The sequence below is a fragment of the Oryctolagus cuniculus genome, chromosome 11 (assembly GCF_051225735.1).
Source record: "Oryctolagus cuniculus isolate XC-2025 breed Fujian yellow rabbit chromosome 11, ASM5122573v1, whole genome shotgun sequence".
In the NCBI taxonomy this organism is placed as follows: domain Eukaryota; kingdom Metazoa; phylum Chordata; class Mammalia; order Lagomorpha; family Leporidae; genus Oryctolagus; species Oryctolagus cuniculus.
Genome location: NC_142877.1, coordinates 33,139,881 through 33,167,109, shown reverse-complemented (window position 1 = coordinate 33,167,109; position 27,229 = coordinate 33,139,881). Strand labels below are relative to the sequence as shown.

The window sequence follows — 27,229 nt, the reverse complement described above, 5'->3', positions numbered from 1 at the left end:
ATGGTCCAGGTACTTGGGCCTCTGCATCCCATGAGTCAGACCCAGATGAAGCTTCTGGCTTCTAGTTTCAGCCTGGCTCAGCCATGGCTACTGTGGCCATCTGGGGAATGAACCAGTGGATGGGAAGATCTCTCCCTCTGTCTCTCCTAAAGAATTAGTATAATTATTTATTTGTTTTAAATAAATAAAAAGAAAATTGCCAGGGTGGACACAGTTCCACAAAGGAAATAGTAATTGCAACAAATCAGGTTTTTTTAAATGAAGACCCGATTTACTATAGCACCATTTCTTCACTGCTAAGCAGAGCATTATGTAAGAGCAGAGTTGTTTGTCTTTTGTTAATTGCTATTTTTCCCAGCACCTAGAACAGTGCCTGGCAGAGATTTTCACTCCATGACTAGCTGTCAAGTCAATAAAGAAGTTTAAAAGGCATTTTTTAGATTTAAAAGGCAAAGTTATAGAAGAGAGAAAATCTTCCATCTGCTGGTTCACTTTCAAAAGTCCATAACAGCTGGGGCTGGACCAGGCAAAAGCCAGGAGCCCAAAACTCCAACTGGGTCTCTCACATGGGTGGCAGGGGCACAAGTACTTAGGCCATATTCCATTGCCTTCCCAGGCACATCAGTAGGGACGTATTGGAGGTGGAACACCTGGGACTGGAACCAGTATAAATGGCATCATTTTTAAAGATACAGTAGCAAGACAAACTCTAGTCAATTTAAGATTTAATTTTATTCTATTTTACTTCATGCAATTTTGCTATTATATACCATCTTTAATTATGCTCTATGAAAATCCATATTAACATTAATATTATATATCTGAAATTAACCTCCCTTTACCAACAATGATCTGGTTGTAACTAAGTACATGAAGCAGTTTCTTCCAAACCAAATTTTTGGAGGCAAAACTGTAGAAGTATTTTTCGTGGATATTTCTGCATGTACCGCTCAGAGCTCAATGTCAACAGCACCCACTTTTCGGGCGCTAAAGTTGGGAACACATCTGTAACCATGAGTTTGCTTGTGTGGAGTCCAAAAGCAATCCGAGAGTTGGTTTTGAGATGACATGGGAGAAGGCTCACATACATTCTTTTCATTGCACAGCACCTTAGTGTAGAGTCTAACTTCATTATTAAGTTCACTTGATTTGCTACGACCAAGGTAAGACGTTTTAGTAAAACTTCTAGTAAAATCTATTGCATTTCATTTATGCTGTGCACGAGCCATTAAATGATCTGCTGGGTCAGGAACCACTAACAGATCAGATGACACAGGGATGAGCACTCTTTAAAAGCAAAGTTCTTTTGGAAATCATAATCCAGAAAGTATGACATGTAGATAGCAGACAAGGTGTATATACCATATAGCACTAAACATGTGCTTCATAAACTTGGGAGGGAAATATGGAGGGAGGGAGGAGAGGAGAAAGGACAAACCAGTAAATTTTAGGTTTCAGAAGATAAAGGTTTATCATCGATTTAAATCCAAGTTCAAAGACCAAAAGTCTCCCAGTTTCTAGTAAGAAATTTCAAACCTGCTAACTTGAATTAAGGCTATACGTTGAAAAGCAGCTCTAGAGTTGTTTGCATTGTGATGGGAGAAGACATTTACATTCATTAACAGGGCCACACATGGAAGCTTCCTTCATTTCCTATAAATGTTATTTCAAATCACAGCAGGCCTAGAAAACAGTTCATTTTCAACTAAGATCTTGAATTTTGATCTAATGAGATGCTGTAGAAAAACAATAATGGGAATACAGATAAATATTTGCAGTAGGCCTGGATGTTTTGATAAATATCTGCACCACAAATGTTCTTTCTCCCTTTATTGTCTATAAGCCCCCACGGAAAGTTGTGCACTCAATCTGTTCTTACAATACATTGCCTTTTTGTCCTAACTTTCATGTTTTTCTCATTCCATTCCAATATCATTACAGTTTAATTTTCTACACTACGTCCTGCTGCTTTCATTCTAGTCGGCTCAACAGTCTCCTATTCAAGTTGCATTCCTCCAGGCCAAACACGTTCTTCAACAAGGTATCCTCCTGCAATCATTCCGGAATACTTGCGTGGACAGCTTGTCCCCCTCAACTCCCACCATGTGGAACTGCTGTCATATTAGGAAGTCCAGGAACTGCCAAGGGTAAAATGCACAGGGGTGCCACCATGGGGAACCTGAAGATGGAAAAGGCACCTCATCCAGCTCATTGAAAGCCAGACTGGTGAGAAAGACAGGTGTCTAGATCTTGGCAACATTAATTAAGCAACTGAGACTTCACCTGAATCCAGTATTTCCAGAGAAGTTTTCAAATATTCCAACTGCTAATTTGAGCTGAGGAATTTTGGCAACTAAAAGACTTTAAAACTTACATCAAGTTTCTTGCCTGCCCACCCACAAGGCCCTTTCAGATCAAGGCCATTCTCCAATGCCTCTTATCTTAATGAGAAATCATATTCAGTGAGTGAAATGAAAAAAAAAATCCTGCAAAACTGACTTGGCATTTTTAATATGAATGTGGCAACTATTTAGTGAGATACTGGTGCTCCAATTTTGCTGCTAGTTTGTTTTCAAAACCCTTGAAGCCTCATCAGACCTGGACCAATCAGATGGTTGTGGTACCAGTATCTATGGGAGTGGGAAATGGCATCAGCATTATGGGAAGTTTCCCATGTGATTCTTTGCCAAAGGTTTCCTAATGGAATTATTTCATTTAATCCTTACAGCAATCTCATGAAGTACTGCTCATTATCACCACAAACTAAGAAGAGGTCAGAGCCTCTGGAAGACCACACAGGTGATATTCACAGAGCCAGGCTTTGAAAATATTGAAAAGTGAGGCACTTGAATGTCAGAAGAAAAAAAGCCTAGATCATGGAGAAAGCAATGCTCCCTCAAAAGGAAGTGTTGACAGAAACAGCAGTCAAAGCCAGAGTACTCTAAGTGTTGAAAGTCCATCCTCGAGAGAACACTTCAGGATCTAATCAGGGTTTATCAGCTGCACACAGTACAGACTTTACTTCTATTCCTTTATCAACACTCAATAGGCATTTATCAAACTGCATCCATAAATGAAGCACTTAACTGATAAGCAAGCCATGTATTGCAATAAGAAACGGATTCAAGCCTGGAAGAAATGCTCCAAGCGGCTGAAGAATTCACTTTGACACCCAATGCCCAAGACTGAGAGGAGAGTCTGGCGATCCTGAAATTCTGAGTTTAGCCAATAAACTTGCATTAAAAAATTTTATAACTTTGATCGATATAGTTATTGGAACTAAGAGGCTTACATGAAACTTGGCTGAAATGCTGTTGAGAGGAGAAAAATTATTTTCTCCATTAAAAACTCTGAACAATTTTAATCATCTGCAAAGCATTAATTATGATAAGCCCAATATGAAACTGAAACACCAAGCTAGTGAAATTACCAGGAGACTAATATACACAATCAACTAGTTTCATAGGAAAAGCTTAAAAGCCTTTTTGAAAAGTTATTTTTTATTCTTTCTCACTTTAATATTTTATTTCCCATCTTAATCCATTTGGCAAAAGGTAGAATTTGCCAGCATCTACAGCCTTGTGATGTCTCAGAAGGATCATCATTGCAGGTGAATTTTTTCCCCTGCATCTTCAAAGCAACAGATATTTCACATGTCAAGGAAAGTATTTTGGCTTTTAAAAGGATTAAAAAAAGTTGTAGGAAGACAAAAAAAGAAAATCGCTAGTTTTGTATCACCAATGAAAAGAGGCATTAGGCAACCAAACAGCAAGTGTACTTCTCCATTTCTTAATACCCTCTCTGCTGGGAAATGAAATATTTGAAGTACAGAATTTTAAATACAAAGAATAGTTTAACTTTGATGCTAATTCAACGTTCATCCTGCTATATTCTACCAGATAACATAAGCTAAGCAGAATTATGCTGTTTTTATCCAACATTTTAAAAAGTCTCCAAAACAAATAAAATGCAAATATTTCTTTCAACATTTCCTTAACAAGTTTCAAACCAAAACAAACGGCATTCCACACAACTAATCCCAAAGTAACTGATCTTAACCAGTAAGGTTTGCAGAATTGGTACTTTACATAAAGTTTTTGGTTTCATGGACGGAATTACTTCAATTGAAGTACATTTGAATTATACAGGGTCTTCATTTAAAATGTCTAAAGGTTATTTTACATGTCTTGGGGGGTGTCAGGAATTTTTTCAAATAGCTTCAATCACATTTTAAAAATTCATAGTTACCTATTAACTGTCATTTTTTAAGAGGCCCTTATGTTTGTTGTCCAAATTCCTCCACACTCACTGCTTTCATCTTTCAATAAAAATCCAATGTTTAAGGCAAACCTGCCTGTATTATCTTAAAACAGAAAATTTTAATTGGCACAATTAATTGCTATCACAACACAACTAAATCATAGCAGTATCCAGTATGTGCACAGCACTGTGCCTCCTACCTTGGGAGCTTTGGCATGTTTCCCACACCTGGCATCCTTGACAAGGCTGAGATCTAACAGCTCTGTCTCCTGGAAGGCAAAAATGTTCAACTGTTAACCACAAAAGAATTTCTTAGTTTTGTGTCATTGACATCACTTTCAAAAGATATGGTTGTGAGACTTGCCTGAAAATTTCTCTGCACTTGGGGTGTTTACCCCAGCCCCTTGTATCACATCTCAGTAGCACTGGAATGAAAACAAGAAGATTGCTAACTGCTAACTGCTCAATTTAATATAGATTCTAACACATTCTGGAAGAAGAGAATGTATGGTTTGGGTCCCTAGCCTATACTATAAGCCATTCCCAAGGCATGATGAATCAGGTCTTCCCATTCTTCTGTCAAAAAATCATCCCAGGAGTTTGAGTGTAAAGGAGGGTATGAGGGAATGTCAGTGGGGATGGAGAACAGAAAAGGGGTGTGGAGGGGGAAAAAGTGGAGATTCTCCCTCTAGCTCACAGCCATATCCAGTTCATTTGGCCAAGGTAAAACTTATCTGTCTCCCTCACTCCCCAGCTTTCTGCATACTTTCCTCATGCCCTGACCCTGTCATGTTTTCATTATCCCTTAGTGGACACCCACAGTGTGCAAGTGACCCTCGAGTATGGGACACACAAGCTATTATTGCTTTTTTGGATGGACTTACCATCAATTAGAAGAATAAAGAAATGTGTGTGTGTGTGCGCAAGACAAGGGAAACTGTTAATGCCAAGTTAGTTAAAGTTAAATGCTAAGGCAATGGGGGACCAGAGACTTCCCTCTAGGAGCTCAGAGAAAAAGCCTGTGGAGGAGTCATTAAGCATAGCGAAGAGAAAGATGGAGAAAGCTCATCCCAGGTGGAAGATACAACACGAACAAATGTCCAGACAGGAGTGCATGAGATTTGGGCTCAGCCTTGAGGTACTCATGTTCCTAGAGATACAGCACATTGCAGGGAATGATGGCGAAAAGGATAGAGCGCCAACCAGGAATAAAGATCAGTGTAAGTGCACTTTCACCAGCAGTGTTGGGAGAAGTCACATGAGAGCCACTCATTATTCCATTTGACTGGAACACAGACCATGTGAAGGGAAGTCACGGGAGATGATGCCAGAAAAGGATATCAAACAGGGATAGGGACAAAGTTCAGAAACCCTGAGGGTCTAAAGAAATTGCGCCATGAGGTTTGGGCCAAACATGCTACTGATACACACAGTGGGCTCTGCCACCAGCCAGAAAGGACTGTGGTACAGTGTGTAGGGTTGTCTTAAAGTGACTGCAGATGTCCAACCTGTGCTTCTGTGACAATGAGCCAGACGAGTGGTAGGCAATTTCTCCCAACAGGAGGGGGTGCATTGCAATTCCCACCACTAAGCCATCTGGACATGAGTGGGTATCGCCTCTCATAGGCCCCAAGTCCCCCAGCACCAGCATCTGGTGTTCTCAGGCAACTTCTTGAAACACCTGTCACCAGTTCCAAATGTCTGGTGCAAAAGGGTCCAATTATTTTCTTGCATCTAAGTTGTGGTATGATAATGGCCAAATTGGAGGGAGAATCCTTCCACTAGAATGTCAATCTATATGGCAGGTCCAACAGAGCAACAGGGGCCAGCACAGCTCTGAGGGATGCAAGAGGGACAGGGAACAGTGGGTCCCTTCCCTTGCTCACTCTGATCTTGAAAATTCCTTTTCCCCATTTTAGAGGATTCTTTAGCCAGTTCCACTGTATAACCCCATGGAAATCCTCACAAACTATCGGGTGTGACAGGTAGCAACCCACCAAGAACTTTTCAGGACAAGTAGCTGCTGCATGTCATGGTTCCTCTAAGGCCATGATAGATACAATATTGAAGGTAACCTTAAGAGTGTCAGGACAATGGTATCAACATCAGGACTCAGTGCTTCATGTAGGCAAATGCATTATGGCTTCCTTAACAAAGAAATGGTGGGGGTGGAAATCAGAAATGAGGAAGGTGAGCATCTGGTCCAAGCTTCTTCTCCATAGCATTGACCACTGCAATCTTTGCTCTAAGAGGGAAAACAGGGAGGGAATCAAACTAAGTTTTTTTTTCCCAGAATATGGGAGCTGAGGGGAGACATGAAAAATGGAAGACAAAATCAAGTAGGGAACAAGACGACTTCAGAGGTAAAAGATAAAGATACAGGCAGGATTAACTAAAGCAAACAGAGGGGCCAAACACGGCACTGGGTATTCCAGCATTGTCACTTGGACTCAGCAGTTTGGGCAAAATTATAGTGCACTTTGGATATATGAGAGATTTATCCAAGTGGAAATGCCAGTCATTAATTCACATGAACGTTATTTACTGAATATCTACAATGAATCAGGAATAGGCTGCTTCCAGGGATTAAACCAAAAACTGCAAATCTAAGTTCCTATATTGAGGAGCTCACCAACAAATTATACTCTAACATTTCAGAGTGCTCTGCAAACGTGGGCTTCAGAGGGCTATGGCAACTCCTCAGCCAAAATGCAGCAAGGATAAACAGGAGGCTATCAGCCTTATAATCTGTGAGCATGGAGGGGGACCAAGGGGGAAAAAGAAACAGGTGCAGATGCATAGGGACTGGAATTGTGTGCAGGAAACCGCACATCACTTGGAATATGCAGCAAAGATGGATAGGAAGGCAGTAACAGTCACTTTAGAATTTAGTGATCATTACATGGATGTCTTTATAATTATTTAAAAACTTATATTTGGCACATGTTATGATATTTTATATTTATATAGTACAAACATCTCATACGCACTTCATTTACCTAATTTGATTGCAATGTTTTAAGAAATTCTTTCCACTGAAACAAACAATAGGCTGAAGGTTTACTTGTTTGATTACATACACAAAGCTCGAATTGAGAACAAAATTATAGCAGGCATCATTATATAGACTTGTATATTACAGATAATGATCACTGCCTTCTACTTTCAGCTCAAAAGGAAAAGTTCATTCCCCAAGCTATGGAGGGGGTAGTTAACGCCAGCTATCCTGGGGATTCATTCTGATAGACACCAAGAACTTCTCTCACTTGCATGTAAAACCATGTGTGCAGGAAAACCACCGCAGGGCATTATCAATGTGGGTAATGTGGCATGGCAAAGACCCAGGTGGAAAAGCCATCCATGAACTCATTCTGTGAGAAAGCAGTGATTAAAATAGTGTCTCCCATTTCCATTAACATGCAACAGCTACTGCTCTGGGATTTAACATCATTTTCTTTCCTCCACTAAGAGGAAAATGAAGAACCCAATGCACAGGACCACTAAAATGTTACTGGTGTCATTAAAACTTTTTCTAGGCTAATTTTCTTGTGTTAATAGTTCTAACGATGTTAATAGTTCTAACAACTCACACTCATTATAAAGCAGCGCAATGGTCCCTTTCTTGGTTCATTTGAGAGTTACTGTTTTCCAACTTTGTAAAAAGTTCAGTATTTTACTCCTTTCTCCAAAAAGGAAATCACATGATATATAAGCAGAAAGTCTCCAAGAAAGGGCCCAAAATGTAACTGAACATGTATTTGGCTATTTTACCAATATAAGCATCAACTTATCTGTTAAATGATAACTTCTAGGCTAGTGGCTCTCAAACCATAGCTTATAGCAGAATCACCCGGGAGGCTTCTTAAACCCCAGATAAGCTGGGCACCTCCCATTACAGTTACTGACTCAGGGTCTGGTGAAGGCCTGAGAATCTGCACCTCTAAGTAAACTTGCAGGTGATACTGGTGCTGCTCTAAGGACCACTCTGAGCAGTACTAATGTATATGCACTCATACAGTTGTCACAAGGCTTTTTATGTGAATGACTGATAAAACTATATAACTTATATGAGGATTATACAACATTTCTTTCTATATGGAACTATAAAAATATTACACCTATTGATTGTAAAAGTATGCATAACAGTGAATCATCTGAGCTTAAATCCGATTTGAGAAAAAAGGGCATCCATTCCTGTTTTGTAAAGAGTTGACTCAGACACTTACATAGGGCAAAATTTAATACTAAGCATTTAGAAATTCAAGCAATCACCGAATCATTGTGTTTGCTACGATCTTTGCATTATATACTCCATGCTATTAAAACCATCTTTGAAAAAGTAGAAAAAGGAAGTTCTCTCTAACCACTAAGCCGATTCAACAATGGGAAGAGGTTTGGGATGCCAAAGGAACATAGCATATTCTTCCTTCACAGACCCAGATAGGCTAACAGACCCTTTTGTTTCCAAGGCTCTCACTGACACCATGTAAAGCTTACAGACCACAACCCTGGGTATACCAGTACATGCACTAAAATGCCTTCTTCCTTTGTCAGTACAGATAAAGTGAATTAACAGGAATCAAGGATTTTTTTGAAAATTCTTCAACGATTAAAAAAAAACTTGAGACAAGCAGGCCAAAGCAAGACTAAATTGTGCCTGATGTTTACTATTCAGCAAAGATTTCAATCCATCAGCCACAAACCTACTGTGAGGTATATGAGCCATGAAATCTCAGGAAAGATTACAACTTAAAATCAACTCTTGCCAGAATACCAACTTCTGTGCATTGCTACCAAATTCCATTAGTCATCCAATATAGTAACATGCTTGAACTTTTATATAAATATAAAATGTTATCACAGAACATTCATTCCAGTCATAAACATCTCACGTGATATTGATGGCTACATATGGCAATTGTGTATACCTTCACACATGGTATATTCATTAGGTTGTTCAACTTCCAGCTACAGAAAGAACACATTAATTTGACTATCAAACATAATTCAAATGCACAATTAAAAAAAGTGCTTTTATGAAGGATTTACTCTAAAGAGGAGCAAATAGATTTAGATTCAACTCTGTTCCTTATTTTTATTCCATTTCTGAGACTGCAAAGTCTATGCAGTGTAGCTCCCCCCAAAATCCCTGTACTGTCTTCCACCTGGTCTCTTGTCCCATTTGTTCCCCCAAGAATGATTTTTGTCTTTCTGTCCACAGTCTACAATGGAGACTCAGCGTAGGAAACACCAAATGCAAGGAGAGGCATTCTCAACTACTGCAGAGAATACAGAAAGGCAACACATCTGGACTGCTTACTTTAAATGCTCAGTTTTTAAAAAGGATAAATTTCAGAGAACCAGGAAGCAGAAAGTGTGAGTTCCCTTTTGAAATGATCATTTGTTATCAATGGAATATAAAGCAAGCTACTGCAGATGTTTGTCTACACCTTGTATACTCCCAAACAAATGCAGATGCCAGCAACATCTTCCTCAATGGACTGCTACTAAATCAATGGAGACATTAGATCAAGATCTCCAATTAGCAAGCAAGAAGGAATGCATACATATAACTTACTATGGTGGCCACATTTCTTATGCCAAGTGAAAAGGAAGATTCTTGCAGAAATATTGGAAGTAGACAGTATAGCAACTAGAAGAAAAACACAGCGAGAAGGAGAAAAAGATCCGACAAATCTAGTACTGTATAGATATTTCATAAATCTTTGAAACCTAAAAGCTCTAGTGAAAACTGATTTTTATGTGTCATAATTAACTGAAAGATTAATATTTGAACAGAACCACCAAGGAGATATTTGTGTTGTTAACTGTCTATTAGTGTGAGGTTTCTTGGTTATGAGTCCCTTGACAAGACGACTTGGTCTTTCCTTTCCATTTGTACAGATCTAAGCTATATGCTTAAAAGAGTCCAGAATAGAAGCTGTATTCCATCTTGGTTTATGGAATGAATGATATTCTGAAGATACGAGGTACTGTCTGACTTTGATATATTGTGTTCCTATTAGGGCCAAACAGTCTCTACCAAGAAAGGCACTAAGATACCTAATTGTTTCAAACAATCCTCCTCTATTATCTCATGTAATAAGCCAAAAAACAAAAATCCTCATTGTAGGTTAACTAAATTAACCATAAACAGCATCCACCATTTTGCAAACAGTTTCATAAGTGCTGAAAATTATTTTTATATTTTGGATGAGCATAGAATCCGATTTCCATAAAAGGTCCTTGGAAATGGAAATGATACAGATTCATCAGGCAAACAAGCTGTTTCCACTCGAAAAGTCCAGATGACTTAAATGTAGCCAGATTTTCCCTTTGAATCATCTAAAATGTTATCTCCGGCTTACAACTATTTCACTATGGCTGCACCACGAACCAAGCTTTTTTATTTGACAGCTCAAGTTATTCGCATTCTCTTGACCTTACTTTAATATTTGAATACACCACTTTCTTAGTGTTATGGTTTGAACCATAGGATAGATTTGGCTCTTCAAGCAAATACAGCCTTTTAAACCCCAAAACCTTTGGTTAATGGTTAACAGATTAAGGTCAAAAGCTGATTAAAGGTGGAAAATTGATCTAAATATGGCATTTAATAAGAGGTGGGTCTAGAGAGTGGTCTTTTGTCATTGAGGTCTTGCCCTTGGAAGCTCATTCTCCAGAGAGGGTTGGCCATATGAACACAGGTCTCCCTGGCTTCTCTCTGCTTCCCAGCTCACCATGTGGTCCTCCCTTCCACACCTACTAGCCTCTATCAGATGCCAGACCAATGCACCTTCCAGGTTGTTGTATTTGTCACTCAAATTAGAGAAATAAACACTATATATTGGTAGCCAGCCCAGATGTACCATGCAAAGGGTTAAAGCAGAACACCTAAAATTAGGCCAGACATCTTTAGGACTTCTCCTAGACTCTGGCGTCTAGGGCCCATAGAGCAAATTGTTGCTTCAATCTACAGTAATGTTGGTGCTACTGATAGACTTGGTAGTCTGAAGACTTAAGTTTATTAGCAGTTCTGATCACTGTTAAAATACTGATACAGGTATTTTATAAATGGATCTAAGTAGTCTGTTGAACTATCAGAATATCCTACAACAAGGTATAGTCCTGGTTAATGGGTCTTTTTGGTGGGCAACCATTATCTGTCACCATTGTGCAAAGGTTCTTGAACTTTAGATTGCTTCTGAATCACCCTTTGGCTTAATAAACAACAGCCGCTGAGCCCCACTGCAAAGGTTCTGATGTAGTAGGTCTAGGGTAGAACCACAGAATTCACATATTCCCTAGTGATGTTGATGCTTTTAGTCAAAGTACTATACTTTGAGAACCACTAGTCTGGAAACAGAGAGCAATTTAAGTCAAACATGCAGGTGGATTAGTCAGCTGTTTGTTAACTTCAATTACACCTGAGAGGAGCCACTCACAAGGAAAGGTACACTTCAGCTTACAGTTTGCAAGCGTGAGAGTTCAAGATCTGGTAGGTGCATTTGGTTCAGCAGTGAAGCCATCACTTGGTTTGCCTGCATCCAGCATCAGAGTGGCTATGATAAAGTCCCCACATTCATTTTAGCCTTCTCTTAGTAGCCACTTTTAAAATCTACCAATAGCCTCATTCTCCTTCAGCTATTTGTTCCAAATTATACTGCTTGAATTTTGCATTTTATTCTACCATGCTCCTCCCTGTATTCAGCAACCACAGCATTTTAATGGCCTTTTAATTTCATGACATCCGTAATATGCAGGGAGTTAATCTATTTTCCAAAATGAGATATTGTTAAAAACTTGTCACACTAAAAGATAACTTATTTCTCTTTTCAAAGAGAACTTGCTTCTGGAGATCGACTTTTTGTTTTCAGGCAAGACAGAGGAATTCAATGGAGTGTTTTCCAATGCTAATACATGGAGTCAGGATGGATATGTCTAATGGGAAGTATGGTTGATCAATTTTCCCTGAGAAGCACTCACTGAATCAATAAACAAGCCCTAAGGTTCTAAGTGCTGTAACTCACCAGAAGTAAACTTTTTACTCAACTGCTGAACAGTTGCAACACTAATGCAAGTATACAAAATGAGGCTAGCTGTTCTTATCAAGAACTAGAAATGACTGGAAAACTAAACCCAGGACCATTTTCCAGTTACTCTGGAAATCTGCATAAAGCTCCTGTAGGAAACCCTATTGGTGGTTTCTTTGGACCCCTGTGCTGGACACATTACCCAGGGTCTGTAGGCTATCGTCCCAACAACTGGCATAGGTAGTTTTTGATTACACTTGACCTCCTGCAGTTGCTTCACCCAGATAAGCAGAGGGCAGGAAATGCCTGGAAGGCTTTATTCCCTCAGAGAGCTTGCAGCTCCTGACTGACAGGTGCAGGACTATGGAAGGCCAGCAATCTTGCTTTGGGGCAGAATAAACTGAGGTGTAATTGATACTCAGAGCTCTCAGCAGGTTAGGCTGAGGCTGGTATTTCACCTGAAAGCTAGCTCACTCTTGGCTGGCTCTTTCCGTTCCTTGTTCTGCTTCCCCCACTTTGTTTCCTGAGAGCTCTTCCTCAAAAACTCACTGGCATACTACCTCTTGTACCTGGGGCTGCTCTGAGAAGGCCATCCAAGATAGCAATCACTTGTAATTAATCAATTTATAAATTAAAATAGAAATTATTCTAATCACAATTTTAAAAAGTCACATTTAAAAGTGTTAGATAGGAAGTTAGATATGAGCTTATGTGTGTGTCAGGCCTAAAGAGAAGACTATGTCCAGCATATGCATCTGCATCTCAAAGTCATCCTGATAATGTTTCAGGGGCAGCCCAGTGTCCTGCCCTGCCCCCTCCTACCCCATAACCTGCCAGGTGGGGGTCCATGCCCCTTCTGCCTGACAAATCCTCCACAATCTCCCAGATGCAGCCCAATATTTGCATTTCAAACACCCTGCTCCGGATCCCCATTCTCCAGGGGGTCCTTCTCACCCTTCCTCTGAACCCAGGATGGGGCCAGCTAGCCTTCCTCCTGTCTGATACCTTCAAGGGAAAACTCAGATAGGAGCTTCTTATTATTTACACCCATAAAATCCTTTGTTTCAGGAGGAGATGTGTGAAGACAAAGACCCAAAGACCCATCTCCTTACCACCAACCCCCCCACCCCATCAGGCTTCAACTGGACTGCGGGCTCCGCCCTCTGCCTCTCTGCTGAGCCACCCGCCTGCCTGGTCAGGTGTAATCTCTCTACTCAACCATGTAACCTCACTCCTTCCCCACCCCCCAAGTCCAAGCGACTGGGCACTCAGGTCCTGTCTGGAGAGGTGCCCATCCGTCCTTACGGATGTCCCTTCCCTAATAAACTTTGCTATTTCACTTTTCCACTACTCTGTCTCACGCCTGAATTCTTTCTTGCACGAAGACAAGAACCCTGCCATTCTCCAGTAACAAAAGTATGTAACTTTGTGACTTTTGATATATTTATGCTTTTGGAAAATTTTCTTGAACTTAGCTTTAAACATGATGCCAAATATGAGCACTGAGACTTTAAATCACTTCCCAGTCATGTATTTTGTCTTGTATCCTACTTAACCATAATGTAAAATAGCCCGACATTTTGTGGGACATAGACATGAGTGTATACTATCTAATGTGGTGTACAAATAGTTTTCTCAAAAGATTTGTCATTTTAAGAGCCAGCACTGTGGTATAGTAGGCACTGTGGTATAGTAGGCTAAGCCTTCACCTGCGGCACCAACATCCCACATGGGCACCAATTTATATCCTCGATGCTTTTCTTCCAATCCCACTCTGCCTATGGCCTGGGAAAGCAGTGGAAAATGCCAAGTGCTTGGGCTCTGTACCCCCATGGGAGACCCAGAAGATCCTGGCTTCTGGCTCCAGATCGGCTCACCTCTGGCCACTGTGGCCATTTGGAGAATTGAACCAGCAGATGGAAGATCTTTCTCTTCTGTCTCTCCCTCTGTCTGTAACTCTGCCTCTCAAGTAAAATCTTTATAAAATGACAAATCTTTTTCTTAATAATCTAAGAGACAGTGCATGATTTCAAGGAGGAATATTTTGGGGCCGGCGCTGCAGGTAAAGCTGCCACCTGTGGTGCCAGTTCATATCCCGGCTGCTCCACTTCCAATCCAGCTCTCTGCTATGGCCTGGGAAAGCAGTACTAGATGGCCCAAGTCCTTGGGCCACTGTACCCACATCGGAGACCTGGAAGAAGCTCCTGGCTTCCAATCAGCACAGCTCTGGCCATTATGGCCAACTGGGGATTGGACTAGTGGATGGAAGACCTCTCTCCCTCTCCTTCTCTGTGTAACTCTGACTTTTGAGTAAGTAAATAAATCTTAAAATATATTTCTTTTTGGAAAAAAGTGAGAACTACTAAAAGCACCAGTTTACCCAATTCACAAATCAGACTTCATTTTGTCATATTCAAAGCTAAAAATAAATGTTTATATCCACTATATTTTACTTTCTCCTCTGTAAAGACTTATTCCATTTTTCCAGCAACTACTCACTCCCCTTCCTTGAAGAAAATGAAATCTGTCCACAATAAACTGAAGAAAATGATACTCCAAAAAAGAAAAAATGATTCATTTGATCAGAACCTTAAACATATTAAAATGTTTTTATGCTAATAACACTATTCTACCAGAGATATTAACACACACACACACACACACACACACACTCAATTCCTTATCACTATGTCTTTGCAAGTGGAGAGGGCAGAAGGGAAAAGCAACCCCAGTCAGAAGCAGAGTAGGATGTCAGATTTGAAATGCAATGCACAGAAACTGATAGAGTTACTAAATATTCCAAAATGGCTAAGAGTTTGCTCTCAATACAAAGACATAAATAGATGAGGTGAGCAACATGCTCATTAGCTTAACTTAATCATCCAAGATAGATACATAACATCACAGTACCTAATAGTTATATTTTTATGAGAAGAACCCTGTTAAGAGAAAAAAAAGTTCACTGAGATCAAACAAAATATTTACACTACTGGTAAAATTTGAGGCCCCACCAGGAATCGAGGTAATCAGACAGGGCACACATTTAGAAGAGAGGAAATCAGGACTTAATCATTCTATAAGATTTGTGAGGCTAATTTGTGAGGCTATTGTGGAAAGGACACACTGACTTACCCGCAATTTAAAAATGGATGTTTTAAATAGAAAGCATAGGAATTTACATTATCAGAGGAAGACACAGCCCTTTTTTTGGGGGATGGGGGGCAGCAAGAAGATGTTTAAGTAAACTCCCTGGGATTCTTTGCCTACAGAAACACAGAGGGAAAGACTTACAGGCTTCACATTTGCACTCAATGGCAATAAGAAAGGAAGTAGTGTGTGTTAGGGTACTTGGACAGAGCCTAAAGTTCACTCCAGTTTCTGCTTCTGGACATAGGTAGAACAAAGCAAACAGGCAAGCAATACAAAACATTTGCCTTCCTCCAGCACTTCCTTGACTCGACCTTCATGAGAAATTCCCTAAGGAATTCTTACATTTACTCCCTTCATTTAAGAAGTTGAAAAGCAGCAACAGTTTACAAAATTGGTAAGAAGCACAGAACCTTCAGAACAGTTAAAGGAGAAACTGGAAAAACAAGAGGAGACAGACCTTGGAAAGAGAATGTTAGTCCAAGTGACATATCTGAGAAAGACACTGAATAGAATTGTGCCCTGAAGACAAAGTACAAGAGTACCCCAGGCAGTTTGTGGAAAATGGAATTAAAGTTAATTTAGGGGCCAGTGCTGTGGCACAGCAGGTTAAGTGCCAGCATCCCATATGGGCGCCGGTTCTAGCCCTGGATGCTCCTCTTCCGATCGAGCTCTCTGCTATGGCCTGGGAAAGCAGAAGATGGCCCAAGTCCTTGGGTCCCTGCACCCGTGTGAGAGTCCCAGAAGAAGCTCCTGGCTTCAGATCCGCGCAGCTCTGGCCATTGCAGACAATTGGGGAATGAACCATTGGATGAAAGACCTCTCTCTCTGCCTCTCTTCTCTGTGTAACTCTGACTTTTGAGTAAAATCTAAAAACAGTTAACTTGGTGGAAAAAGTTTTGAAATTTTTCATAACACATATTATACACCACTTTTGGGAAGACCCCTTATCTTTATCGGTTTTGTTTTTGCAATAAAAACTTCAACTCCAGTTTATTTTTGAAATACCCTCAACATACACATGACACAGGTTCTTGGGGCAATAGAATATTATACAATCTATTTAATATAAAATATTAAATCAAAAATCATTTAAGGCTTTTTTCTGTTTTCCTGTTTTCTGTTCTGTATTTCTCATATTTAAAGTATATATGATGCAAATGCTGGAAAGAAAGGAATGGAGGAGGAAGCAGAGTAGGGAAGAAGCTTGAGTCCTGCCACTGTTGGCAACTCTGCAAACTTATGGCACCACGGTACCACGAAAGCAGAAATGCTGCGGTCAACCGACAGGCTAGCCCTTCCTGGACAGAGTCAAGGCAGCATTAAGAGGGAAAGGAGAAAGGCAGCCAGACTGTAGGGAGGCTTTCCTCCCGTATCTCTCCGGGAGGCTTGCTGTGTGATGGATGGCAATGGGGCTACACGGTTCCCCGGAAACACGCCGCGAGGGTGCTGAGACGTGTGCTCGACTTTGGGTTTCTACAACATTTAGGCAGGAACTTCACCTTCAAGGCAGAAGAGTCCTTTGAGATCAGAGAAGCCACAGAATGGTGCCAGAGAAACAGCCACGGAGGGAGGGGGAAGGAACAGTATTTGGATGGCCCTTCTGAAACATTACATTGAGTGATGACAGTTAAGAGCGGAACAGCTCCCAAATAAAACTGCCGTTGGCAGAACGCAGGACACATTTTGTTTGTACTCTCCTCCTTCAAATCAAGACATTCACATTTTTTAATACCTCCTTTGTAAATGCAGTTGAGAAAAAAAATGTATTTGTATTTTCACCAAAAGCAAGATTATCATAAGAGACAGTCATTAGCTTCTTTATTTTCTTGAATATTACCTTCCTGGCCTGGGAGATATCTTTTTGCTCCAGATCATCTCCTCAAATATATTACTGATTAATATCATTGTTCACCTTTTGAAGTGAATATTTTAGGCCTATTCCAGGCAGGCCTTGACTTAAAAAAAAGCCAACTGTGATGTTTATTCATTCATTCCATAAATAATAATGTTATGATAAATTACTTCATCCCCTAAAGTCTACAACCACTGAATATGAAGCCTAGTATTGACCAGGGTCATGGTCCCTGGGTATATAATTTTTCTAAATAAATAACTCATGAATCCTTAACACAGGCTTTGAGCACAGGTCATTTTTTCATTATTGCACAGTATATTTCTTCTTGCTCAGATGAAAATAAAGCCTAAAAATAAATCTTCCTCTGAATTCCTTCTCCTGTATTAAGAAAGTAAATACCCAGCAAAGAAAAAAAATTTAAATCCACTTAGCTCAGACTCTGGGCTCAATTTAGTGAAAGTGCTCTGCCTTGCTTTTCCTTAAAGTTTCTATGATTTTTTTGGTATTTTCCTTAGTATCTGGGCAACTTATTTCAGATATACCTTTGGACTGATTACTCCCCTCACCCTAATAATCCATCTTTTTCTATTTAAGCCCCCCACTGTAACAATCCATTGTGTTTCACAACCTAGAGTATTCGGGTTTTCAATTTCAAGTCAGATGAATCACATTTGCTGTATGTGGGTCAGTCAAAATTAAGTAAAGTCTCCACACATCCAAACTGGAGCTATTCTGCCTTATGATTATGGAACTAAAATAACCTGAGTCTTAAGCACTGTATGACCTGCATTATTTTTTAATACAAAAGCTGAGACACAAATAGTCCAATCTCAGTGACATTGCATGAATTTAAGGTTGTTTCTTCCAAATTATTTTTTAAAATATTTATCTGAAATACAAAGAGAGCAAGAGAGCTCCCATCAGCTGGTTCATTCCACAAATATCTGCAATGGCTTGGGCTAGACCAGGACAAAACTAGGAGCTAGGAACTCATTCCAGGTCTTCCAACCGGCAGGGACCCAATTACTTTTACCATCACCTGCTCCCTCGTACATCAGCAGGAAGGTAGGATCAGGAGCCCGAGCTAAAAAAATCAAAACCCAGGTACTTGGATAGGTGGGCATTTTAATGGCAAAGCCAATTCCCCTCCTGGAAGTTGAATAAACCTTTCTGTTTACTTCCTTTAGTACAATCTGATAGATCAGTGGTTCTTAAAATATGGTCCCTAGACCAGCACTGTCCAGGAACTTGTTAGAAACACCAGTTACTGGGACAAACCCTAGCCCTTCTGAATTGAACACTAGATGGGTGGAAACCAGCAATTGGTAACAAATATCATATGGATATACCAGGTTTTCTTGTTCTTAATAATCATCTTACTTATGACTATATCTTAAGGCATTCGGAAAAAAGCCTATTATCTTATCTAAATACTGTGTCTGATGATCTGGTGCTATGTTTAATAAAAAAAATATGCTACCATAAACTGATGTTAGAGAAACATACAAGCTAAAAGACTTCAGTGCAAATACAAAGAAAAATACATTGCAGACATTATGACCTCCCACTTTATACCATACCCATTTCTGCAAGACTATTTTTAAATACAGCATGAAGAGTTTCTGTTGCATTCATTTAATGCTTGAATTCCAAGTGATTTCTTTAATATAATGTTGAATCATATGCAAGCATACCCAAGTACATGGAAAACATTTTCAGATGGAATTATCAAACAATTTAGAGAGCATAGAGAACTGCAGGGTTAACTCTCACCAGCACTCCTCACGATTACTGAAGGAGGCTTTCTTACAATGGCACCTCCGTCTATGCAAGCGAGTTGGCTGCAGAGCTCATCATTCATAGACCCATGCATTGAGCAAGGCAGAAGTGGTTCACTCTATACCAACATTTGTATTTTGTTGTCTCAAACAGAATTATAAGGAAATTGCCCAATTATGAACCACATTTCATAGCACCCCCGGCAGTGAAGGAGGGTCACATGACTAATTCATTCCCAGTTCCTTTGTGGGAAAGGAATGAGTGCCAAAGACATGAGGGGTCTTTCTCCATTTATACAGAGGACAAGACGACTTGGGGAGCAAAGTTGTTATTGGGGTTACTAGATTAAATGGATCCCAAGTTCCTGAATGAGCAGGTAGAAGTAAGCCACCTTTATTTCAAAAAACACCCACACTGGACTCAGTAATAAGTAATACAGATATTTCAAGAGCTAACACAATCCTGGAGGTTTTTGTGTTTTTTGTTTTTTGTTTTTTTTTTTTTTTTTTAAAATGGTAGTGAGGGGCCGGCGCCTCGGCTCACTAGGCTAATCCTCCACCTTGCGGCGCCAGCACACCGGGTTCTAGTCCCGGTCGGGGCTCCAGATTCTGTCCCAGGTGCCCCTCTTCCAGGCCAGCTCTCTGCTATGGCCAGGGAGTGCAGTGGAGGATGGCCCAAGTGCTTGGGCCCTGCACCCCATGGGAGACCAGGATAAGCACCTGGCTCCTGGCTTTGGATCAGTCCGCCGCACCAGCTGTGGCGGCCATTGGAGGGTGAACCAACGGCAAAGGAAGACCTTTCTCTCTCTCTCTCACTGTCCACTCTGCCTGTCAAAAAATAAAAAAATAAATAAATAAAAATAAAAAAAAGGTAGTGAGGGTACTTTAATTAGGAGTCATGATATTTTAAGGGATAAATACCACTGTCTCTGATCATAAAAGAAAGCAAGTGAAGATAGAATGTTAGAAAATGAAAACATGTTAGAAGCCAAGAAGCATTTTATACCCATTTTATAGATGCTGAAACTGGAACTCCAGTATGTAAAGTACCTTGAGTAACGAGCAACAGGGAGATGTGCAGCTAGGGTTCCATTTTATGACTATGGATTCTAATATTCAACATAGTCCCTCAATTTCTTTTTTACTGAGGAATTTTTTTAGAAGCCAAGATCAGGGTTCAGGGTATGCTCCTTGACACTATGTTGTTATGCTTCTAGGTCCCCTACAGGGAATAGGGTTTGGAAATCTCATATGGATATACTAACCCATATATAAACACCTGTCACTCTTTCCATAGTTATCCATCTGTATCTATTATCCAAATTTACACTGACTTCTCCAGCTGTAGTTCATGACCAGATTATCATTCTAGTACCCTTCATTCCAGCACTTAGAAACATTGCTCTCACCATCTGCCATACAATTATTCAGTTCCAGTATAGGAGCAGGAGTAATGATCTCAGGGTTGTTAGAATTGCTTCCCAAGGAGGTAAAGTTTATCAACTCTAGCACGGTGTTTTGTACAGCTTTTTGCTTTTAGTTTCACAAATTCCACCCATTTAAGAAGTCAAGGTAGGTGGCGCCGTGGCTCACTAGGCTAATCCTCCACCTGCGGCACCGGTACCCTGGGTTCTAGTCCCGGTTGGGGCATCAGATTCTGTCCTGGTTTCCCCTCTTCCAGTCCAGCTCTTTGCTGTGGCCCAAGAGTGCAGTGGAGGATGGCCCAAGTGCTTGGGCCCTGCACCCACATGGGAGACCAGGAGGAAACACCTGGCTCCTGGCTTCAGATCAGTGCAGTGCGCCGGCCGCAGCATGCCGGCCATAGCTGCCATTTGGGGGGTGAACCAACGGAAAAGGAAGACCTTTCTCTGTCTCTCTCTCTCTCTCACTAACTCTGCCTGTCCAAAAAAAAAAAAAAAAAAAAGAAAAAAGAAAAAAGTCACTCTGCTTTCTTTTCAACCCTAAACTCTAAACTCTAACAGTGAGGTTGTTGGTTCCACACTTTTGCTATAATCTGCATTTCATTCTGGGATTCCCTGTACCATATCCTATATAGGAGTGCTAGTTTGAGCTCCAGCTGGTAGCTTTGGGATCTACATGGAAGGAAGGCCTATACTTCTGCGAATGGAGAAGTCCCTACCTGTACTTCTGGGGAAGAAAAGTCCTTGTCAAGGTCCCCGTGGGTGCCTAAAGTCAACCAATGAGGATCAGACCCGCCTCAACCTTTAACCCCCACACCCTGTATCTATAAAAGGAGCCCTCCCAACCTCTGACGCGTGACTTCCCCAGCCCCTGCTCTGTTGGGACCAGGGAACCTCCCCTGGGAGTGGAATCCCAATAAAAGCCTATGAATTAATTAATTTGTCTGCCTGGGAAGATTTGTTACGCCCCAGACACCTTGCACCAGCTACTCTGCTTCTGATACAGCTTTCTGCTAATATGCCCAGAAGGCAGCAGGTGATGGCCAGCTGACTGGGGCTCTGTCAATTATGTGAGAGACCTGGATATAAAGTTCATAGCTCCTGGATTCAGTCTGCCCAGTCTGGCTATTGCAGTTATTCAGTGAGTGAAACAGCTGATGGAAGATCTGTCTCACTCTGCCAACTCTGCTTTCCAAGTAAGTAAATCTTTTTAAACAGTTATTTCAAATATTTTCTTCCTTTGTCTTTTTAGTTTTTTGAGAGGTAGAGCAAAAGAGATAAAGAGACAGAGAAAGGTCTTCCATCCACTGGTTCATTCCCCAAATGGCTGCAGTGGCTAGAGTTGGGCAGATACAAAGCCAGGAGCTTCTCCCAGGTTTCCCACACAGGTGCAGAGGCCCTAGCTCTTGGGCCATCTTCCACTGGCTTCCCAAGCAACAGGCAGAGAGCTGAATCAGAAGAGAAGCAGCCAGGTGGAATGTCGATACCACAAAGGAGGCTTAGCCTATTAGGACACACCTAGTCCTTCCTTCGTCTTTTCATTCTTTTAATGTCTCATACAGCAAAATAAGTGATGGTCAATTTCTCTTTTTTTTTGGACAGGCAGAGTGGACAGTGAGAGAGAGAGACAGAGAGAAAGGTCTTCCTTTGCCGTTGGTTCACCCTCCAATGGCCGCCACAGCTGGTGCAGCGGACTGATCCAAAGCCAGGAGCCAGGTGCTTATCCTGGTCTCCCATGGGGTGCAGGGCCCAAGCACTTGGGCCATCCTCCACTGCACTCCCTGGCCATAGCAGAGAGCTGGCCTGGAAGAGGGGCAACTGGGACAGAATCCGGAGCCCCGACCGGGACTAGAACCCGGTATGCCGGTGCCGCAAGGTGGAAGATTAGCCTAGTGAGCCAGCCAGTCAATTTCTTTTTTGACAGGTAGAGTTACAGACAGCAAGAGAGACAGAAAGGTCTTCCATCTGATGGTTCACCCCCAAATGGCCACAATGGCAGGAGATACGCCGATCCGAAGCCAGGAGCCAGGTGACTCTTCTGCTCTCACACGCAGGTGGAGAGGCCCAAGCACCAGGGCCATCCTCCACCACTTTCCCAGGCCAAAGCAGAGAGCTGGACTGGAAGACAACAACCTGGACTAGAACCTGGTGCCGCAGGCAGAGGATCAACCTAGTGCACCCCAGACCGGGCCATGAAGGTCAATTTAACCAAAGTCATGCTTTTGATTGTATCTAAACACTCATCCACAAATCCAGGACCTCAAATTTCTCCCTAGGTCTGACTATTTTCAGTCCATTTTTCTGTAAGGTGTGAGTTCTGTGGCTACGATTTTTTTCCAGGGGTTTTTTCGGTATGTATTTTTGGAGTCTCCCACATAGAAAATCATGTCTGCAAAGAAATTTTACTCCTTCCTTTTTCACGCTCTGATTGTCTTTATCCTCAATCAGACCATATCCAGCACCTTTTCCACAAGATTTTTTTACCCCCATATATTTTCCTTAATTGTACGTCTTCCATTTACTCCCATAAAACCTGCTTGCCACATTTCTCCATTTCAGTGTCTAACAACTGCCATTCTCACTCCATTTTAAATGCCCCGATTTTCCTGCCTCCACTAGCAAACAACCAGGTGTTATGATCGCCTTTCTCCTCACCAGACACAATCACTATACTGTAATCACTCACTCATCCCCTTTGACCACAGTGAAACACAAACAATAAGGACTCCGCACATTGAAAATTCAATGCTAATTGCACAAATTGCAGTTTTCCTGAAAATGCTGTCATGTGGTCTCTTATGGCAATTTATGCAGTCCATCGAGACCAGATGAAAGAAATGAGCATAAGCAAAAGAACCTTTAACCACAATTTTGACTGCAAATAAGTCATATAAAGATACAAACTAAAACTTCTGTTGACAACATGTTCGCTGCATTCCATTTCCACTTCTTGTCACTTGTCTAATTCTTCCTTCTAGTCTTCACTAGCAGGTTCCCTGCCAAAACGCCCGCCTTTTTCAGCGGTTTCCTTGAACTCCTGAGGATTTGATTTTCTATTAACCGTTTGCTCCCAGCACCACTGAGATTTTATTTGATTCAATTATGTAATAGTTGCATGTCTAGGTGCTTATACTATTATGTATTTTGCACATGTATAGACATGTGTATGTGAATATATACAGTCAAGTAGTACTTAATGACATTTTAGTAAATGTTGGACTGCATTATGCAATGGTGTCTCATAAGATTATACTGCCCAGTGATTTTGTAGCTGTCTACGTTTCTGTGTCTATACTCTGTGCAGGTGTAGTTTCTTAATGCTTTGTTTCTTCACTTTGAAGAAAGTGGTTTGAGGGCCCAAATTCCATTTCACACTTACTTACAATCCACACAAAATCAATTACATTTGATTGCCTTCTGGTTTTAAGCAAGTATTCCATTCTAGTTTTAGCATGAACTGGAGAAATAAAGCAAACTGGTAAATGAGTTTTGGTTCCATTATTCCCACTTTTAATCATACTGAATGCTTATTAATTAAGTTCAGTTATAAGTAAGAGAAAGGCTAACATAAAAATTTACAAGCATACTTCAAAACATCTATGAGAAATGTAATTAATAAGTTTATTTTGGCATTTTTTGTAAATTCATGCATGAGAGGTTCCAAAAAGTTCATGGAAATAGGTGTTATGAAAAAAAGCCATGAATCATGGATTTTAAAGTTGTTTTGAGCCAATTTATATGTCTTTAATTCTATTTTCCTATGCTCTTTTTGAAGTACCTTTGCATTTCTCTCACATATGCCCATGCCTGTTAGGGTTATTTTGCTACGGAATAAGCTTTTTTATCTATCTGATGGTTGCCCAATCCTAGGCATAGACAGCACCTACCTTGGGGTAGAGATGGCGACTCAGACACAATTCATATTAGAGACATTTCTGCTTGCAGTATAAGAGAGGAAAAAAAAAACAAAAACAAAAACAAAACCAAAAAAAAACCATGTTTTCTCCTCTAAGGGAAGGTCTTGAAATGCTTACAGACGACTCTATTTATACCTCTCGGCCGGCATTCAGCCTCACAGGTGTACCTAGCTTAGCTGCAAGATATGCTGGGAAATATAAGGGTAGACTAGGTACGCCTTTACATTTTTTTTTCCTAGGGTTTATTTATTTATTTGAAAGGTAGAGTTACAGAGACTGAGGGAGAGACCTTCCATGTGCTGGTTCATCCTCCAAATGCTGCAAACGCCGGGGTTCTGCCAGGCTGAAGCCAGGAGCCAAGAACTCCACCTGGGACTCCCATGTGGATGACCGGGGCACAAGCAGCCATCTTCTGCTGCTTTCCCAGGTGCATTAGCAAGGAGTAGATTGCAAGCGGAGCAGCAAGGACTTATACCAGCAGTCATATGGGATGCCAGTATAACAGGCAGTGACTCAACCTGCTGCACCATAAACACTGGTCCAATAAAGTGCCATTTAATTTTAGAATTATATGTGGGACAGCAGTTATGTGACTGCTTGGGATACCCACATCCATATTGGAATGTCTGGACGAAGTCCTGGCTATTCTGTTTTTTACCCAGCTTCTGGTAATGTGCACCCTGGGGAGGCAGCAGAAGATGGCTCATATATTTCCAAATAAAACAAAAATAAAACTTTTAAAATTATCCTCCTTATACTTCATCTTATTTTTAAGGCCTAAGTCCATCCATTGTAAATAGCAACATTGTAAGTAGCCCTAAAACAAACAGTAGTTATAAGTGTTGTTAAACAACTCCACCTACATTGATGATTGCAGTACCTCTAAGATGGTCACCTTCTCAACTTACCAGCAATTGAACTAAGAACTTCTATCCATTACTTACTAGATGTCACACAACTAATGGAAATTTCCATGAGAACTAATACAAGGAAATGTAAAAGGCAACATGAAGTTCATTTTAGAGACATCAACTAGCTCCAATTAGACTCCCTTTTTTGTCTTCTGATCTGGTTTCAGTCAAGCTCATCAAAGTTCATGTCCATGGTGTTTTTTTACTTGTCAGGTAGCTTTGTTGTAATAAGACACCTTTGTTTTTTAAAGCTGCCTTGAAATAAATTATGAAATAGGCAGTTCAAGACAATGGACTGAATGCCTTATCCTTCCTCTCACAATCTCTAGATTTTAATTATACAAAGTGCTTGCTCTGACATTCCTGTCTTTTATTCCATAAATAGCAAAATCCAGAGGTAACACACGTTTGTTTCTCTTAATCAGCATATTCTTAATCCTTTCCTGTTTATAGCACAGGAACCCTTTAGGAGCTGCTTTGCTGTTTAACATCAAAGCTAAGGCTATCCTGGAAGCTGGGCTATTTATTTCCATAGCTTCTATATTTAGCACTTGGCTTTGTTTACAGATATCTCCATCACACAAATACTTTAAAATTCCCATTTCTCTGTAAATTCTGCATCCTCTTTCTCCCTCTCTAGTTAGCTAGCTTTACACTGAGCTGTGTGTTCACTTCTTGAGCTCTCTTTCAGATGATTTTTGTCTTTGCTCTTTGGTTTCTCTGCAGGGAGGAAGGAAATTGTCTTTTGGGAGTGAAGAAGTGTCCAGGGATAACTGCTACTGTTGCTGCTCTCTTTGGGATTCCAAAGACAACTGCTGAATGCAACTTGAGCTCCTGGGACAGAAGAAGACTTTTCACCCAATGGATTATTTTAATAGCTCACTGAAAAGTGAACATTAATTTTATTTTAAAGTAGCTTAAGAATTCTGGGACAGAAATTTTGCTTGTCATTTCCTTGATTCATGTAACAGCAAAATACAAGATTAAGGAGGTGTGTATTTAAAAATTAAAATTATAATTAATGCTTGCTTTGGGGGAACAAGGTACAATATGGGCTATGTCAAGTAGAGAATGTTAGAGAACTGCATGAATCCAATCCTTATAAAGCTAAGGGCTTTGCTCCTCTGCACATCTGCAGTTAATTCTCATGACTGATCAAGAACAAGGTCAACCTAACATTCTTAAAATGTCAAAATCACAGTCATTAATTTTTCAAGCCTTGAAAATCAGGTTTGCTTAATTATCTTTATCCTTGTAGGCCTTCCATCATGGCTAACTACGAAGGGCTGAGTTGCCTAGACAGGCAAAACCTGAGAGAAGGAGAATGAAGCAGGGTGAAGTTTGTTAGCAGTTGTTTGGAATTAGTGTAGTCAGGCCTGTGGTTTGCAGGTGAAGTTTTGAATAGTTCAACTAGCTCTAGTTTCCTAATGTCAGGCAGTTATATTTAATAAGTTCTTGCATTCAAAAATACAACAGTCTCTGGGACACTATTAAACCAATTATTATTTTATGATTTGCCACAATCTAATGCAAAACATGAATATACTTGGGCTCCCCAGCTGATGCTAGGGCCATGACTAACATCACTGAATTCTTCCACGTAGAAACAAGGGCATCTTTTCTCCCCTACCATTTTGTTTTTATTTTTATAAATAATTGTTTATTTTCATCTATTTGAAAGACAAAGAGAGAGAGAGCTCCCATCTGCTGGTTCATTCCCCTGATTCCTGCAACAGTCAGGGTTGGGCCAGGTCAAAGCCAGGAACTAGGAGATCTGTCTTGGTCTCCGACATGGGTGGCAGGGACCCAATTACTCATATCACCTGATGCTGCCCTCAGGAATGCATTAGAGGAGGCTGGCATGAAAGCACAACAGCCTGAACTTGAAATCACATTGAAACATG

The 27,229-nt window shown here is 40.6% G+C and overlaps 1 protein-coding gene across 6 annotated transcripts in view; it reads right to left on the bottom strand.

The window, feature by feature from the left end:
• Positions 1-27,229, bottom strand: part of PLCB1 (phospholipase C beta 1) — a 792,589-nt gene that overhangs the window by 547,821 nt on the left and 217,539 nt on the right. For 5 of the 6 annotated variants that reach the window (XR_016215911.1, XM_051846235.3, XM_008256382.5 and 2 more), the window contains exon 3: positions 4,461-4,529. Coding sequence is in view for 4 of the 6 variants with exons in the window: in XM_051846235.3 (XP_051702195.1) it covers positions 4,461-4,529 (69 nt within the window). In the remaining 2 variants the exon portion in view is untranslated. Of the gene's footprint in view, positions 1-4,460; positions 4,530-24,384; positions 24,520-27,229 lie in introns of those variants that run through there. The other variant, XM_089307273.1, reaches the window with a different exon arrangement.